The sequence below is a fragment of the Protomyctophum bolini genome, assembly GCF_963924005.1.
Source record: "Protomyctophum bolini genome assembly, chromosome: 11".
Lineage (NCBI taxonomy): Eukaryota > Metazoa > Chordata > Actinopteri > Myctophiformes > Myctophidae > Protomyctophum > Protomyctophum bolini.
Window position 1 is genome coordinate 7,752,418 of NC_137872.1, and position 16,786 is coordinate 7,769,203.

The 16,786-nt window shown below is 45.7% G+C and overlaps 1 protein-coding gene across 1 annotated transcript in view; it reads right to left on the reverse strand.

The window, feature by feature from the left end:
- Window positions 1-12,855, reverse strand: part of LOC308324114 (uncharacterized protein) — a 35,400-nt gene extending 22,545 nt beyond the window's left edge. The window contains exons 1-3 of the mRNA XM_080776040.1: window positions 12,603-12,855; window positions 3,876-4,067; window positions 711-772 (exon numbers count right to left, since the gene is read on the reverse strand). Coding sequence (XP_080632166.1) covers window positions 711-772; window positions 3,876-4,067; window positions 12,603-12,687 — 339 coding nt within the window. The 5' untranslated portion in view covers window positions 12,688-12,855. The remainder of the gene's footprint in view (window positions 1-710; window positions 773-3,875; window positions 4,068-12,602) is intronic.
- Between the last annotated feature and the right edge of the window lie 3,931 nt (window positions 12,856-16,786).

Genomic DNA, 16,786 nt, shown 5'->3' on the forward strand with positions numbered 1-16,786 from the left:
TCAGATAGAGAATGGTTTGATGTTAGATAGTCTGTTATCACATGGTTAGAAGGTCTGTGGTTAGGCTTTTCACATGGTTAGATGGTTGGTGTTCTCAGGTAGAGATGGTTAAAGGTCCTCATCAAACCACTTCTCCTCAAATCCAAACGGATATTATGTTCCATCCTGAATGGCAGCTTGAGGTCATAGTTTATCGCACCCAATTCACCAAGAGTACTTTGACCTTTGGGATTCACCAATAAGTCAGTGAGTCTAAAGTCGTAGTTGGTGCACTTAGTGTTGTTAGCCTTCCTGTCGTATTGCTATCTGTACTCAGTACTCACTTAGTGTTGTTAGTCCTCCTGTTGTACTCTTAATTAATGAATTACATCACATGCATTCCAACTGTACAGTAGCTAATGGTATTCCACTGGATCACATGACTATGACATCACAGGGAAGGTATTCCACTGGATCACATGATTGGTGGTCACATGACTATGACCAATCATTATTGTTTTCAAAATTATCTCATATTTGCATTGGAATATGGACTATGGGGGGGGGGGGGGGGGGTTAGTGTATGGGGCCAAAATCACTGCTGTACAGTGTGTCAGACAGACAGACAGACAGACAGACAGACAGACAGACAGACAGACAGACAGACAGACAGACAGACAGACAGACAGACAGACAGACAGACAGACAGACAGACAGACGGGTGGACCTACCCTCTCTCCTTTGGGTCCACGGTCTCCCTTGGGTCCCTCGACTTGGGGCTCCTGGGGGAAACCTGAAGAAATTGACAGGAAATTAACATTTATTATTAACATACAATAAAGAGCATCATTGTTTTGAGGGACTGCCATGAGGGGCTCCCAATCCCATGAGGGGCTGCAATGAGGGGCTGCAATGAGGGGCTCCCATGAGGGGCTCCCATGAGGGACTGCCATGAGGGGCTCCCATGAGGGGCTCCCATGAGGGGCTGCAATGAGGGGCTCCCATGCCCAGCTTGTAGTGTTTGTGTAAACAAACACAAACACTGAAGAGTGATGAGTCAGATTGTGTTTTGCTGGCGTGATTGGAATGAATCTTTATCTCAATATTTGTGACTCTTGTTGATACAGAGACAGTCATGGCAGCAAGACTAACTGTTCAGGAGTTCATAGCACAGGCAGACTCTTCACATACTAGACGTAACTAGAGCATGTCTGAGATAAATGTCAGAGCTGAAATGGACACGTCAATATGAAATAAATGCTTAAACATGTAGCTAGGTGTAATGTTAGAGTCCACAGAAGACATGTAAATATGAAATAAATGCTTAAACATGTAGCTAGGTGTAATGTTAGAGTCCACAGAAGACATGTAAATATGAAATAAATGCTTAAACATGTAGCTAGGTGTAATGTTAGAGTCCACAGAAGACATGTAAATATGAAATAAATGCTTAAACATGTAGCTAGGTGTAATGTTAGAGACCACAGAAGACATGTAAATATGAAATAAATGCTTAAACATGTAGCTAGGTGTAATGTTAGAGACCACAGAAGACATGTAAATATTAAATAAATGCTTAAACATGTAGCTATAGGTATAATGTCAGAGTCCACAGAAGACATGTAAATATGAAATAAATGCTTAAACATGTAGCTAGGTGTAATGTTAGAGACCACAGAAGACATGTAAATATGAAATAAATGCTTAAACATGTAGCTAGGTGTAATGTTAGAGACCACAGAAGTGAACCTTTCAAGCCTGTTTTGTCAACTCGCTGTTTCTCTGCAAGACATTACTCTATAAGCCACATCTCCAAAACTGGTGGGTCAAACTGAACAACCAACATGTCAATTTGAAGCTAGGATTCCCTGCTTTCATATGACTTGAAAACAAAAATCAATGCCTCAGTAAGAAACTGTCACATTTTGTAAAATAAAGATTCAAATCAATAAAGATAGTAAATATGTAAATAAAGCTAACATGCAGGGGAATCTCCCCGGACGTGTTCATTTGTAAGCTTGGCCTGATGGTGGCGCTAGAGGGAAGACCATTGACGAGACATTTTGTAAAAACGTTGGCAGAGATTAAAAGAACTAAAGACGGAATGAAAAAAAGTAATATTATTTATTATACAACACTGTGTGTGTGTGTGTGTGTGTGTGTGTGTGTGTGTGTGTGTGTGTGTGTGTGTGTGTGTGTGTACGGAATGTAAATAATTTATCAATCCCAGGGGAGAAACATAGAACTACAGCTGCTCATGAAAATAAAAATAGAATGTACCTGGGTCAGCCTCATGGTGGCGCTATAAAACACAGCCCTGGCTAGGCAGGTTTAGGTTTCCTACCCAGGGCTGTGTTATAGCGCCACCATGAGGCTGAGTTGAAACATATATTCCATGACCTACTGAAAGTCTCACACCAATCAGACATTCACCATTTTGAATGGGACCGTCTCCAACCAACGTTGTCACAGTCAAACGTGGCCAATCGGAATGGAATGTGACAGAGTGTGAACGTCCAATCAAATCCAAACATTACAGCGCTAAATATTGTACAGTTTAACGTCAGCTGTGTGTCTATGTGGCGACGTAGACACACAGTAGCTGACATTAAACTAAACAGGTAGCCTGGGGTCCACCTATGGACCCTAACCCTGTCTGTATACAGGTACCCAGACCGTTTCTTTTCACCCTGGAAATAAAAATGTCTGGGTTTCCGAGGCTAGTCTGTCACTGACCCTGGTCATTTTGACAGCAGGTTTTAGAATGTATTTGCGTCACCGCTAAACCCCTTATCCCTAAACTTCCTTCTAAAACATTTTTGAATAGTTCCACTAGCCAATCTACATTGACACGTTGTGAGCTTGTATATCTACATTGACACGTTGTGAGCTTGTAGATCTACATTGACACGTTGTGAGCTTGTAGATCTACATTGACACGTTGTGAGCTTGTAGATCTACATTGACACGTTGTGAGCTTGTAGATCTACATTGACACATTGTGAGCTTGTAGATCTACATTGACACGTTGTGAGCTTGTATATCTACATTGACACATTGTGAGCTTGTAGATCTACATTGACACATTGTGAGCTTGTAGATCTACATTGACACGTTGTGAGCTTGTAGATCTACATTGACACATTGTGAGCTTGTAGATCTACATTGACACGTTGTGAGCTTGTAGATCTACATTGACACATTGTGAGCTTGTAGATCTACATTGACACGTTGTGAGCTTGTAGATCTACATTGACACGTTGTGAGCTTGTAGATCTACATTGACACGTTGTGAGCTTGTAGATCTACATTGACACATTGTGAGCTTGTATATCTACATTGACACATTGTGAGCTTGTAGATCTACATTGACACGTTGTGAGCTTGTAGATCTACATTGACACATTGTGAGCTTGTATATCTACATTGACACATTGTGAGCTTGTAGATCTACATTGACACATTGTGAGCTTGTACACTGGGCATTTGAACTATTAAAAAAAAAAGGCAAAATAAGTTTATGGATAAGAGGTTTAGCGGTGACGAGGACGGAGCCCCTAGTGTTTTAGTCTCATCAACAAAAGTAACACAGGTCAGAGGTCACTGAACCATGTGACCTGTGAACCAACATGCTCCTTCTGTCTTGTCTCCTTGACAGGTCGGTCCTCACAGAGACACATGGAGACACTGTGTCCATCAGTCCCTCACAGAGACATCATGGAGACAGACAGACAGACGTCTCTCTGATAGTGACCATCACTGCTAGGGACTGAAGGACCACTGATGATGCCCAACCCTGTCTGGGTACGTGTTGGGGTGCATCGCTTTGTTCGGGGGGTGTGTGTGTGTGTGTGTGTGTGTGTACGTGCTTGCGGGGTGTGTGTGTGTGTGTTTACCATCGTCGGGGCAGATGGGGCAGCACTCGTCGTGGGGGATGACGGGGTTGGGGCAGTCGGACGTATCTTCACAGATGACCTCGTCGCACATCACTGTTCCACTGTCGCACACGCAGATCTGACAGGGCTCTGGTTTCCACACATCACGGTCTGCATAAACCTGACCATCCAGAGTACAGCTGGAGCCTGACCCTGGGGAGGGGGGAGAGAAGAGAGGATATTTTAATGGACCTGTATTGGTAATCCAAAGGCTTTTCCCCCCCCGTTAGCCCAAACCACACCGATGGGTCGCCACCCAAGCCCCATCGCAACCAGACGCTTGTGAGTCGACCCACATGAAGTTAATGTGTCTACGTGGAACTACTGGCAACAGGACACCATTACCTCACGGCTGGGACCAACGCTGAAACCCTTGTGTTGCTTCTGGTCTAGAGAGTTCGCTAGAGGCATGATCAGAGTAATCTAAAGACGGGCTAGAGGCAGATCAGAGTAATCTAGAGCAGGGCTAGAGGCAGATCAGAGTAATCTAGAGAGGGTCTAGAGGCAGATCAGAGTAATCTAGAGAGGGGCTAGAGGCAGATCAGAGTAATCTAGAGAGGGGCTAGAGGCAGATCAGAGTAATCTAGAGAGGGACTAGAGGCAGATCAGAGTAATCTAGAGAGGGACTAGAGGCAGATCAGAGTAATCTAGAGCAGGGCTAGAGGCAGATCAGAGTAATCTAAAGACGGGCTAGAGGCAGATCAGACGGTTGTGAGCTTGTAGATCGATCATTTTAACTATTAGCCATTGTCATGAAAGAGAATGTTTACGTCAATGGGCTAGCCAATCACAATTCAGCCCCTCACTTCACACAGGTCACGTGTGATTTCTTTTTAAATAGTAAAACAGTCATAGAGGGGATTTAGCATGGACAGATATAAGGCAATGTTAAAGTTATTATGTTTAATAAGGCTGAAAAAGAAAGGCACCAAGTACAGTTCTCCTAAATACAGTAGAGGGTCTGAGGCTCCATTTACACCTGGCAGTCTGATCATCCAGACTGAAATCCGGTTTGTTTAAGTATGCATAAAGGTCACATAAAGGTCACATGATGGAATCTGATGAGTTTTTCCCCCAATGAGTCACATTTACATCCAGAGGAGGTTTCACATCTGATTCCACTGTGATTTGAGGAGATCTGATCTCAGTCTGAATGCAACAACATGATCCAAATCAGATTCCATGAGACTCGTTTGTGTTTAAGACTTACTTAAACTCATGCAGATTCAACTCTGGATGTACAGTACGTGGCACAGATCTGATCCAGAGCTCGTTCATCATATTTCCCAGAGAAATTTCTCTTTTTAATGTTTTTAATGTAAATTATTTAAAGCTGAACCGAGCCTGCATGCAAAATGAACGGGCTTTCTATGAGTGGCACTCCAACATGGCCGCCACTGCTATGCTGAAGGCTTATAGCTGTATGTATACTATATACACAGAATTAAATAATCTGCAGAAACATAACGTTTCAGTCCAAGACCTGCTTCAGGCACCTTGATTTAGTTGAGAACGTTAAGAGTGAGTGCTGCATGTTTTATCTCTTATTCAGCTAATATACGGTCACTGAAACAACTCCAACTTATAACTGTTGTTCTCAACACAAGATACGAGAGAGAGAGAGAGATACAGAGAGAGAGAGAGAGAGATACAGAGAGAGCGAGAGAGCGAGAGCGAGATAGATACAGAGAGCGAGAGAGATAGATAGAGAGAGAGAGAGAGAGAGAGAGAGAGAGAGAGAGAGAGAGAGACAGAGGAAGAGAGAGATAGAGAGAGAGAGAGATATAGAGACAGAGGGAGAGAGATAGAGAGAAATAGAGACAGAGGGAGAGAGAGCGCTGCTGTTTCCTCTGTCACAGTTTAGAGAGGCAGAAACATGAATTATTTGAGGGTAAAGAAAGGTTGCAAATACCTCAACGCAGAACACCAACCATGCACAACACACACACGCACGCGCACGTGTGTGACTGTGTGTGTGTGTGTGTGTGTGTGTGTGTGTGTGTGTGTGTGTGTGTGTGTGCACGTGTGAGACAGAAAGAGAGAGAGAGAGAGAGAGAGGGGGGAGGGGGCTGAAAGATGATGGGTCACTACAAGTAAAAAGCTAAAAGTTCATCTGAAGAAAACAAAAGAGAGAGAGAGAGAGAGAGAGAGAGAGAGAGAGAGATACTTCAGTTAAAGTTGAGCTGGTGTTATTTTCTTGCCCAGCGGTCGATAAGATAGTCGTTTTCTGTTAAATGTCTGCGTTGTAAAATCTAATCTTTAGTCTTCAGTAAAAACCCAGTACGCTGTAACGCGTGACTCACTGTAAAAACCTTTACTGTAAAAACCTTTTTCCGTTACTGTAAACACTAGATGATCGTTCATGTCTGTCTCTGACTCAAACCCTAAACACTAGATGATGTAGTTTAGCCTTCGTGTTTGGAATCCAGTCTGGAAGAAAAAAGCCCAAAGCCCCAAAAACCCTCCCAGTGGTTCTGCTAACGTCGTTACGGAAAATATGATGTTTAAAACGAGTGTGTGTGTGTGTGTGTGTGCGTGCACATGTGCGTGCAGCCGTGCACATGTGCGTGTGCGTGAGCAGCTGCTTTCCATTGACTCACCAGAGCCTGAATACATGAAGCAACATGAAGGTTCCTATGAATGACTTTTCTACCGACTTCTGGTACGATATTAATTTAAATAACATCATGAAAAACAATGATACTGGATCGCAGACAGTGGCAAGGAGTGAACCTACATAATAATCGACAGACAGTCCAGACGTCATCAGTCTCTGATGAAGTCTGGATAGCCTGCAGTCTCTCAGCTATGATGTAGATTTAAGCAATATTACACGAGAGGGTGTAGTTTAACGTGATTATTGCCACGACAGTGATGCGGCCAGGAATGAGACATAGTCGAGTTCCGCAAGCATCACTGAAGTGGCAATAATCACGTTAAACCACACCCTCTCGTGTAATATTGTAATTATACAACAGTTACCCTTAAAACTAAGAAAATCGCTGAAAAAACCTATTTTTTTAATGGCCGATGTAGTCACTACGACCACAAAAATGTCCCAAGACACTAGCTAGCCTAGCCACCGACTTTGCTGAGCTCTGGGAAAACAGAGCAGCTGAATTCTTTGTTTTGATTAGGTGTGGAGTGGTGCTCGTTTGAACCACGGCTAGAAGGCTCTTTCAACCAATCAGATTTCTTCCTCGAAACGACCTGTGGTATAATCACTCTTATCCTGCATTCTCTCAGCTATGATGTACCTTCACTCTTCAAGGGAAAAGGCCCGATCTACTCAGACAGTCTTACTGTATATAGTTTCAGGCGTTCATGTGCTGGGTGCAGATTCAAAGAGAACATATAGAAAATGAATACAATCCGCACTCTCAGTCGAGTAAGAGTCTTTGTTCAATAGTGATAGTGCTCCGCAGCAGCAGTAATACCAGACAGACAAACACGTTTCGGCGCGCAGGCCTTCGTCAGTGTCAAATTGTATTTTGACACTGACGAAGGCCTGCGCGCCAAAACGCGTTTGTCTGTCTGTGTGTGTGTACGCTGTACGTACGGCTGTAATCCATAACTCGAGAACCGTTCGCCTAACAGACTTCAAATTCGACACACGCGTTCCACACCCCCCACAGGTGGTGCAGTTCCCGGTGTCGAGTCCGTCGGACCCACGGTTGTCCAGAACTGCCACAAAAGGCCCCTGACACAGAACTCCACATATATATATATATATATATATATATATATATATATTTATTGATCTCCAACTTCCATCGTTAGCGAATCGGTGCTCTACAGCTGGCAGTAGCTGCAACTTCCCATTGGCAGCCCATTAATCCAATAAGAAAAGTCCTATCTGATTGTATTAAACAACATCAAACTCACCAACAATACCGCTGTACGAAAAGCTTGAATTATCTATCCGCTTTCAATCTGCAGAGCTTTTGTTTAATACAAATCCATGTTATGAGCTACTTTGTGTCAAGAAATTCCTTGCAGGTGATTATTTTTGGAGTTTGGAAGTGCTCGTTGTATGTCACTGAACAGCCCATGCGTACCACCTGTTTAGAATTTGCACATAATGCAGGAGGCAGCAGGAGGTTGCTTTACTGATAACGGGCGCTTCCAAATTATATGATAGCAAGATGGCCGTGGTCTGCATAGTCAATACATTAAGCAGTGTAAACCAAGATGGCCGCGGTCTGCATATAGTCAATATATTAAGCAGTGTAAACCAAGATGGCCGCGGTCTGCATATAGTCAATACATTAAGCAGCGTAAACCAAGATGGCCGTGGTCTGCATATAGTCAATACATTAAGCAGTGTAAACCAAGATGGCCGTGGTCTGCATATAGTCAATACATTAAGCAGTGTAAACCAAGATGGCCGCGGTCTGCATATAGTCAATACATTAAGCAGTGTAAACCAAGATGGCCGTGGTCTGCATATAGTCAATACATTAAGCAGTGTAAACCAAGATGGCCGCGGTCTGCATATAGTCAATACATTAAGCAGCGTAAACCAAGATGGCCGTGGTCTGCATATAGTCAATATACATTAAGCAGTGTAAACCAAGCCAGAAAAGTTTAGCTTGTAGATCCACTGTTTCTGCTAGTTTTGCGGTGACACGTCACATGGCTTCAGTGGTTAACCACATGGACCCTTCTATTCTGGGAGGAAATAACAGATCTACAAGCTCACTACGTAGTGAGCTTGTGTATCAGAGATGGTTCACAGCCTCAGTCTGATGGTCTGTGAAGTCTAACATCTCCCCCCAGAGTCACAGCGATATCCCTTTGGCTGAGTGGTTAAGATGTTGGCTTTGCACAGATACACGTAATGGGGAGACCTGGGTTTCGAATCCCGGGTGTTACACTTGTAGATCTACAAGCTCACAACGTGGCATGCTGTGAGCTTGTATAGATCTACAAGCCTCTATGGTTTACAGGCTCCAGCAGCTTGCAGATCAGCTGATCTCAGCCCCTCCCAGAGGCAATGCCACGCAATGTCTGGCAATGCTGGATGCCACGTAATACCAGGCAATGTACAATAACAATAGGCAATGCCACACAATGTCTGGCAATGCCACGCAATGTCTGGCAATGCCACACAATGCCACGCAATGTCTGGCAATGCCACACAATGCCACACAATGTCTGGCAATGCCACGCAATGCCACACAATGTCTGGCAATGCCACACAATGCCAGACAATGTCTGGCAATGCCACACAATGTCTGGCAATGCCACGCAATGTCTGGCAATGCCACGCAATGTCTGGCAATGCCACGCAATGTCTGGCAATGCCACGCAATGTCTGCCAATGCTGGATGCCACGTAACGCCAGGCAATATACAATAAAAATAGGCAATGCCACACAATGCCACACAATGTCTGGCAATGCCACACAATGCCACACAATGTCTGGCAATGCCACACTGTACCAGGCAATAGCTGGATGCCACGTAATACCAGGCAATATACAATAACAATAGTCTGGGCAATGCCACGTAATATAGCATATGAATTGAGTACAAAGGACCACAATGGAAACAAGCCATAGTGCTTTGGGTTTAAATCCTCTCATCAGAACTTCTATTGCACTGGACTTTACTGGGAGGTTTTATGCAGAGTAAACTATTCAATCAATAAATCAAAAACCTGGCAATGATTAAATATGAATTGAAGAGGACAGGAATTTAAACTATACTTTCAGGTAAAAGTACCAGGCCGTACCAGAGCAGGCTACGTAGAGTCGTACCAGAGCAGGCTACGTAGAGTCGTACCAGAGCAGGCTACGTAGAGTCGTACCAGAGCAGGCTACGTAGAGTCGTACCAGAGCAAGCTACGTAGAGTCGTACCAGAGCAGGCTACGTAGAGTCGTACCAGAGCAGGCTACGTAGAGTCGTACCAGAGCAGGCTACGTAGAGTCGTACCAGAGCATGCTACGTAGACATAGACAATCAATCAAAAAGATGACAATGCCACGTGATACCACGTCATGTTGAATATGAATTGAAGAGGAAGGACCGTAAGGTACAGTTCAATACAGAGGATTTATAACCCCATGAAGCACTTTGTTTCCATTCTGCAAACTGCTCATGGACTACAGTATTCAATCAATTAATCAATCCATCCATCCATCAATAACCTGGACATGCCATGAGGCAATGAACAGACTGCCAAGACAAATATCCTTCCATTATTATTATTAACCCACTCAGGACGGGAACCCCTTTAGGTGTTTCAAGCGATATGTTATACTTTAGCTGTTGAAAAATAGCAGATCTACAAGCTCGTAGATCTGCTATTTTTGAAAGACCAGACAGTATACCAGACCAGACCGCCAGACCAGACCATGCAGGTAAAGGTCCAGGCCAGACCAGACCATGCAGGTAAAGGTCCAGACCAGACCATGCTAGGTAAAGTTCCAGACCAGACCATGCTAGGTAGAGTTCCAGACCAGACCATGCTAGGTAAAGGTCCAGACCAGACCATGCTAGGTAAAGGTCCAGACCAGATCATGCTAGGTAAAGGTCCAGACCAGACCAGACCATGCTAGGTAAAGTTCCAGGCCATACCATGCTTTTCCAGGCCAGACCATGCTAGGTAAAGGTCCAGGCCAGACCATGCTTTTCCAGGCCAGACCATGCCAGGTAAAGGTCCAGGCCAGACCATGCTAGGTAAAGTTCCAGGCCATACCATGCTTTTGCAGGCCAGACCATGCTAGGTAAAGGTCCAGGCCAGACCATAATGCTACGTGGACACAGGGCTCAGTATAGGCCTAGCGTGCCGGACTGCTGAGATCAGAGGAAATGGAGGGAGGGAGGGGGGGGGGGGGGGGGTCGTCTCGCCCACAGATCTGTTGTGTTGCCAAGAGTAGAAGTTTCCTCTGAGCGATCTACCCTGTACATGTGGTAGTAATTAGAGAGAGAGAGAGAGAGAGAGAGAGAGAGAGAGAGAGAGACATAGGGAGAGAGAGAGAGAGACATAGGGAGAGAGAGAGATGGAAAGAGGGAGGGAGAAAGAGAGAGGTAGAGAGGAGGGGGGGAGGGCAGTTGGAAGTGGAATCGGTTCGCCAGATGTTGGCTGCAGTTACACGAAGCCACCAGTGGAGGGCGCTGTGACACCACTGGAAAAAAACATCTGCCACACAGCCAGATGTGGTAGACAGACAGACAGACAGACTACGTGTCTTTCTGCCCCACCTGTCTGTCTGTTTGTCTGTCTGTCTGTCTGTCTGAAGGCTATAATTGCAGGGCTGGCACGTTTGTTATGGAATTAAGAAGCCGGAAAAATAAACTGCCATTTTCAGGTCTGCCTGTCTGTCTGCTGGACTGTCTGTCTATCTGCCTGTCTACCTGTCTGTCTGTCTGCCTGTCTGCCTGCGTGGCTTCATAGCATGCAGTAGAGTTAACGTTGTGAGCAGATGTAACTTCACAAGAGGTCAAATGTTTTCAACAGACATGACTACGCATGCCTCTCCTCTCTCTCTCTCCCCCCACACACTCTCTACCTCTCTCTACCCCCCCTCTCTCTCTTTCTCTCTGTGTGTCTCTCTCTCTCCCCCAAACATCTGTCTGCTCTACATCAACTTCTTGTAATGTGTGTGTGTGTGTGTGTGTGTGTGTGTGTGTGTGTGTGTGTGTGTGTGTGCTAAAAGCGTGGCCTCGGGCTGAATGCCAACATGAAGAATGGAGCCTGCTGGAACTCGCTTCGACATACATGAAGAACACATGCATGGAGGAGAGGAGAGGAGAGGTTACATAGGGTTTAATGCAGATAGAGGGAGGGGAGGAGAGGAGAGGAGAGGAGAGGAGAGGAGAGGAGAGGAGAGGAGAGGAGAGGAGAGGAGAGGAGAGGAGAGGAGAGGAGAGGAGAGGAGAGGAGAGAGGGGAGTAATGCATTTAGAAGGGAGAGGAGAGGAGAGGTTGAGGCCTGCAGGGCAACATTTCTGATCTGCTTCACAGCTGCAAAAAGTAAAACAACAGCTTCTAAAAGTGTGAGAGAGAAACCAGCTGGTTGTAGAACACAGCGTCCTCCTCCCTCTGACTCTCCTCTGGGTCTCACAGAGCAGAAGAAAGGATACATGTAGGACCACAAGTTGGTACAAAAGGAGATTCAAAAAAGCAGGTTGGTTCAAAAGTTGGTTCAAAAGTTAGGTTCAAAAGTTGGTTCAAAAGTTGGCACGGAAACAGGTTCAAAAGTTTGTATAGGAAAGGCCCGCTAGGACCACAGGCCCGGTCTAACGGTGCGTTCACACGGGGCAGACGTGATGCAAGATGCAAAGATGCGAAGATGCAAAGCCACACTGTGTATTTGTAGCTGTCGATGTATCTTTTGTTTTTTGCAGCAGCTACAAAGCTCCGTCACGTCGTTGCAGCGTGGCTTCCATCGACAGTGAACGGTCGGTAAAGACTGACCGCATCACGATGCAGCGTCGCTGCGTCTCTCGCCCCGCGTGTGAACGGTAGACTGACCCCGCGCAGTGTACAGGTACCAGATCAGAGAGCATGGATATATACATGTGTTCAGTATAAGGTGTCCAGTTAGTAGGTGGTGTAATAATGTATTAAGGTGTCCTGCAGTACAGAAGGTATACGAAGGTACTGGAGGTGTACAGTCAGTAGGCGTACAGTATAGGTGTACAGTACGAAGGTACTGGAGAGGAATTGTATAGGAACTTACGGTCATCCTCGCCCTGGGCAGCGATCAGTCCCACCAGCGTGGCTCCGACCAGGAGGGCCAAGCGCAAATCCACAAAGCTGAGCATGTCTCCTGGGCGGTGACACGCAAACTCTTTGAGGAAGAGGAAAGGGAGAAGAGAGAGAGAGAGAGAGGGAGATGTTTCTGTTCTGATGGTCCCCTTAAAGTCCACTCATACGGTACAGGGGTCTAACTGTGCCTCTCCCCGAATTTACACTCCCTACTGCCTGGACAACGGTCCCGACGTGAGCTTATATACCACGGCCTCCTCCTGGGGGCGGGGCGGGGGGGGGCGGGGGGGGAGCCGTCATTAGGAGAAGAAGAGAAGAGGGGGAGCGTTCAGGAACACAAGGGTTGGTCTCCTCCCTTCTGTAATTCCACAGTAGAGGAACGGCTTGGAGCTTCTCTGGATGGTGGGAGCGCGCGTGTGTGTGTGTGTGTGTGTGCGTGTGTGTGTGTGTGTGTGTGTGTGTGTGTGTGTGTGTGTGTGTGTGTGTGTGTGTGTGTGTGCGCGTGTGTGTGTCTGTGCGCGAGTGTGTGTGTGAGAGGGAGAGAGCTTTTTTACGTCGTGGCTTTAGGCAGAAAAGTTAAACGGAGGAAACTGCAACAGAGCTATAAACTACAAGACAGACAGACAGGCAGGCAGACTGCAGGCAGACAGGCAGGCAGACAGGCAGGCAGGCAGGCAGGTAAGCAGGCAGGCAGGCAGACAGGCAGACAGACAGACAAACAGATGGATAGATCTATAAATCAACAGATAGACATAGATCAGATGGATAGATTCATCGAATCAAAGGGTTGTGACGTGTCTTCTGGAAGGCCGCTACAGAGGGGGAGGGGCCAGAGAGAGAGAGAGAGAGAGAGAGAGAGAGAGAGAGGGAGTCATATAGGTTCAGATTAGAAAAATCACACTTGTGTGAAGTGAGCGCCTCCTATATTCAGATATTAGTGTAGATTTTTGTCTGACACAAACAAATAAATTAATTCTCATTGACAATAAATGGAGAATATTTACATTTGTGTCATGTGTGTCTGATGAGGTACAATGATAAGAGCGCCCCTCACTTCACACTGGCTCTTGACAAATATCACCATGTGATCATTTCTTGTTTATTGATGTTTTCGGGCCGGGTAGGGCATAAAATGTGTGCTAATTAGTAAGGACGTGTCACAGACAAAGTCAGAGAGAGGATGAGGCTGGCAAGGGCACTGCGTCAGGCACCCAGAACTTGAGGCAAGTAAATTGACCCTATGGGAGCCAACCCAGGGCAAAGCCAGGAGGGGAAAGAGGCTTACCACCTATGTAGACGTGCTGCGGCGCGTCATCTTGGCTGACAACACTGCAGAGCTCAAGAACCTGTTGTTGGATATAGGAGAGTCTGGAGGGCAGCGATCCAGGAATACTTAGTTGGTGTTGACTAGACCTCACAGACCTCACTCTGGTGTTGGCTAGACCTCACAGACCTCACTCTGGTGTTGGCTAGACCTCACAGACCTCACTCTGGTGTTGGCTAGACCTCACAGACCTCACTCTGGTGTTGGCTAGACCTCACAGACCTCACTCTGGTGTTGGCTCGTCTAGACCTCACAGACCTCACTCTGGCAGCAAATATAACTAACAATAACTAACCCTAACCCACTGCTGAGGATCATTAAAATAATGATCACCTCATGTCAGTACGAGCAGCAGAAGTCTCCTCTCATCCTGGGAGACATAGAGGTGAGGACTGTTTATACAGATCACTAAATGATCATTCATGTCAGTACGAGCAGGAGAACTCTCCTCATCCTGGGACTGTTTAGATCACTAAATGATCACCTCATGTCAGTATGAGCAGGAGAAGTCTCCTCTCATCCTGGGACTGTTTCTACAGATCACTAAATGATCACCTCATGTCAGTATGAGCAGGAGAAGTCTCCTCTCATCCTGGGACTGTTTCTACAGATCACTAAATGATCACCTCATGTCAGTATGAGCAGGAGAAGTCTCCTCTAATCCTGGGACTGTTTCTACAGATCACTAAATGATCACCTCATGTCAGTATGAGCAGGAGAACTATCCTCTCATCCTGGGACTGTTTCTACAGATCACTAAATGATCACCTCATGTCAGTATGAGCAGGAGAAGTCTCCTCTCATCCTGGGACTGTTTCTACAGATCACTAAATGATCACCTCATGTCAGTACGAGCAGGAGAACTCTCCTCTCATCCTGGGACTGTTTCAACAGATCACTAAATGATCATTCATGTCAGTACGAGCAGCAGAACTCTCCTCTCATCCTGGGACTGTTTCTACTGATCACTAAATGATCACCTCATGTCAGTACGAGCAGGAGAAGTCTCCTCTCATCCTGGGACCGTTACTACAGATCACTAAATGATCACCTCATGTCAGTACGAGCAGCAGAAGTCTCCTCTCATCCTGGGACTGTTTAGATCACTAAATGATCACCTCATATCAGTATGAGCAGGAGAAGTCTCCTCTCATCCTGGGACTGTTTCTACAGATCACTAAATGATCACCTCATGTCAGTACGAGCAGCAGAAGTCTCCTCTCATCCTGGGACTGTTTAGATCACTAAATGATCACCTCATATCAGTATGAGCAGGAGAAGTCTCCTCTCATCCTGGGACTGTTTCTACTGATCACTAAATGATCATTCATGTCAGTATGAGCAGGAGAACTATCCTCTCATCCTGGGACTGTTTCTACTGATCACTAAATGATCATTCATGTCAGTATGAGCAGGAGAACTATCCTCTCATCCTGGGACTGTTTCTACAGATCACTAAATGATCACCTCATGTCAGTATGAGCAGGAGAAGTCTCCTCTCATCCTGGGACTGTTTCTACTGATCACTAAATGATCACCTCATGTCAGTACGAGCAGGAGAACTCTCCTCTCATCCTGGGACTGTTTCTACAGATCACTAAATGATCACCTCATGTCAGTATGAGCAGGAGAAGTCTCCTCTCATCCTGGGACTGTTTCTACTGATCACTAAATGATCACCTCATGTCAGTATGAGCAGGAGAAGTCTCCTCTCATCCTGGGAGACATTCTGTTAGAGGAGTCGACCTGCTGATCAACAGATAGACTGTTTTCTTTCACTCAAGTTGAGAAAAAACACATCTCAACAATGACAGGGGGGAGGGGAGGGTGGGGGGGCATGAAGAGATGGGGGGTTAAGGATTGGAGGATGTGTGCGTGTGTGTGTGTGTGTGTGTGTGTGTGTGTGTGTGTGTGTGTGTGTGTGTGCGTGTGGGGTGGTTAAGGATTGGAGGGGGGGTGCTTCTCTGATAGTGTTGGGGGGGTAAGGATTGGAGGGTGTGTGCGTGTGTGTGTGGGGGGGGGGTTAAGGATTGGAGGGTGTGTGTGCGTGTGTGTGCGTGTGTGTGCGCGCGCGTGTGTGTGTGTGGGGGGGGGGGGATTTTGCATTCTCCAGTGTTGTATAGAGGCTACTGTGTGACATCATCAGCATTCCAGGAAGTTATGCAGGAACGTCAAAAACCTACTTCCTGGCCTCGACCGGAGATGGGCAGTATTTTATATACCTGTATTTTGTCATTTTGATTTGACTGGGATGGAAACAATTAGATGTCATTTGTATCAACATACTTTCAGATCTAGTATTTTCTGTATTTCATTATTATTATAATTATTATTATACAAATTTTATCCTCAAATTGATAAATGGTAAATGGGGCATTTATATAGCGCCTTTATCCAATGCGCTTTACATAGATTGTGCATTACATTCACCCATTCACACACACACATTCATGCATACACCTTCCCTAATGATTATATCTGGCTTCAGTATTTATTTGTGGTGTATTCTCTCTATTGTTAAGGTTATTGTAGCAGTCAATTCATATTGGGGGTCGGGAGGGGGCGGGGCGGGGGTCCCGAGACATTGCCAAAGCATTTCCGGGGGTCCCCGGCCAGAAACGTTGAGAACCCCTGCTGAATAATAATAATAATAAAGTCGCAATTCAGAAAAAATTGCAAAGTGCAATTGTGGTCGCTTACAAAGGCCCCTCCCACTTACATAGGCCCCTCCCCAATTTGAATATTTCTATAACGCTATAAATAGTTTGGTCTTCTGCCCCTGCAAGGGAATTTATGCCAATTAAACAGCCAATTAGCTACTACAAATGTTA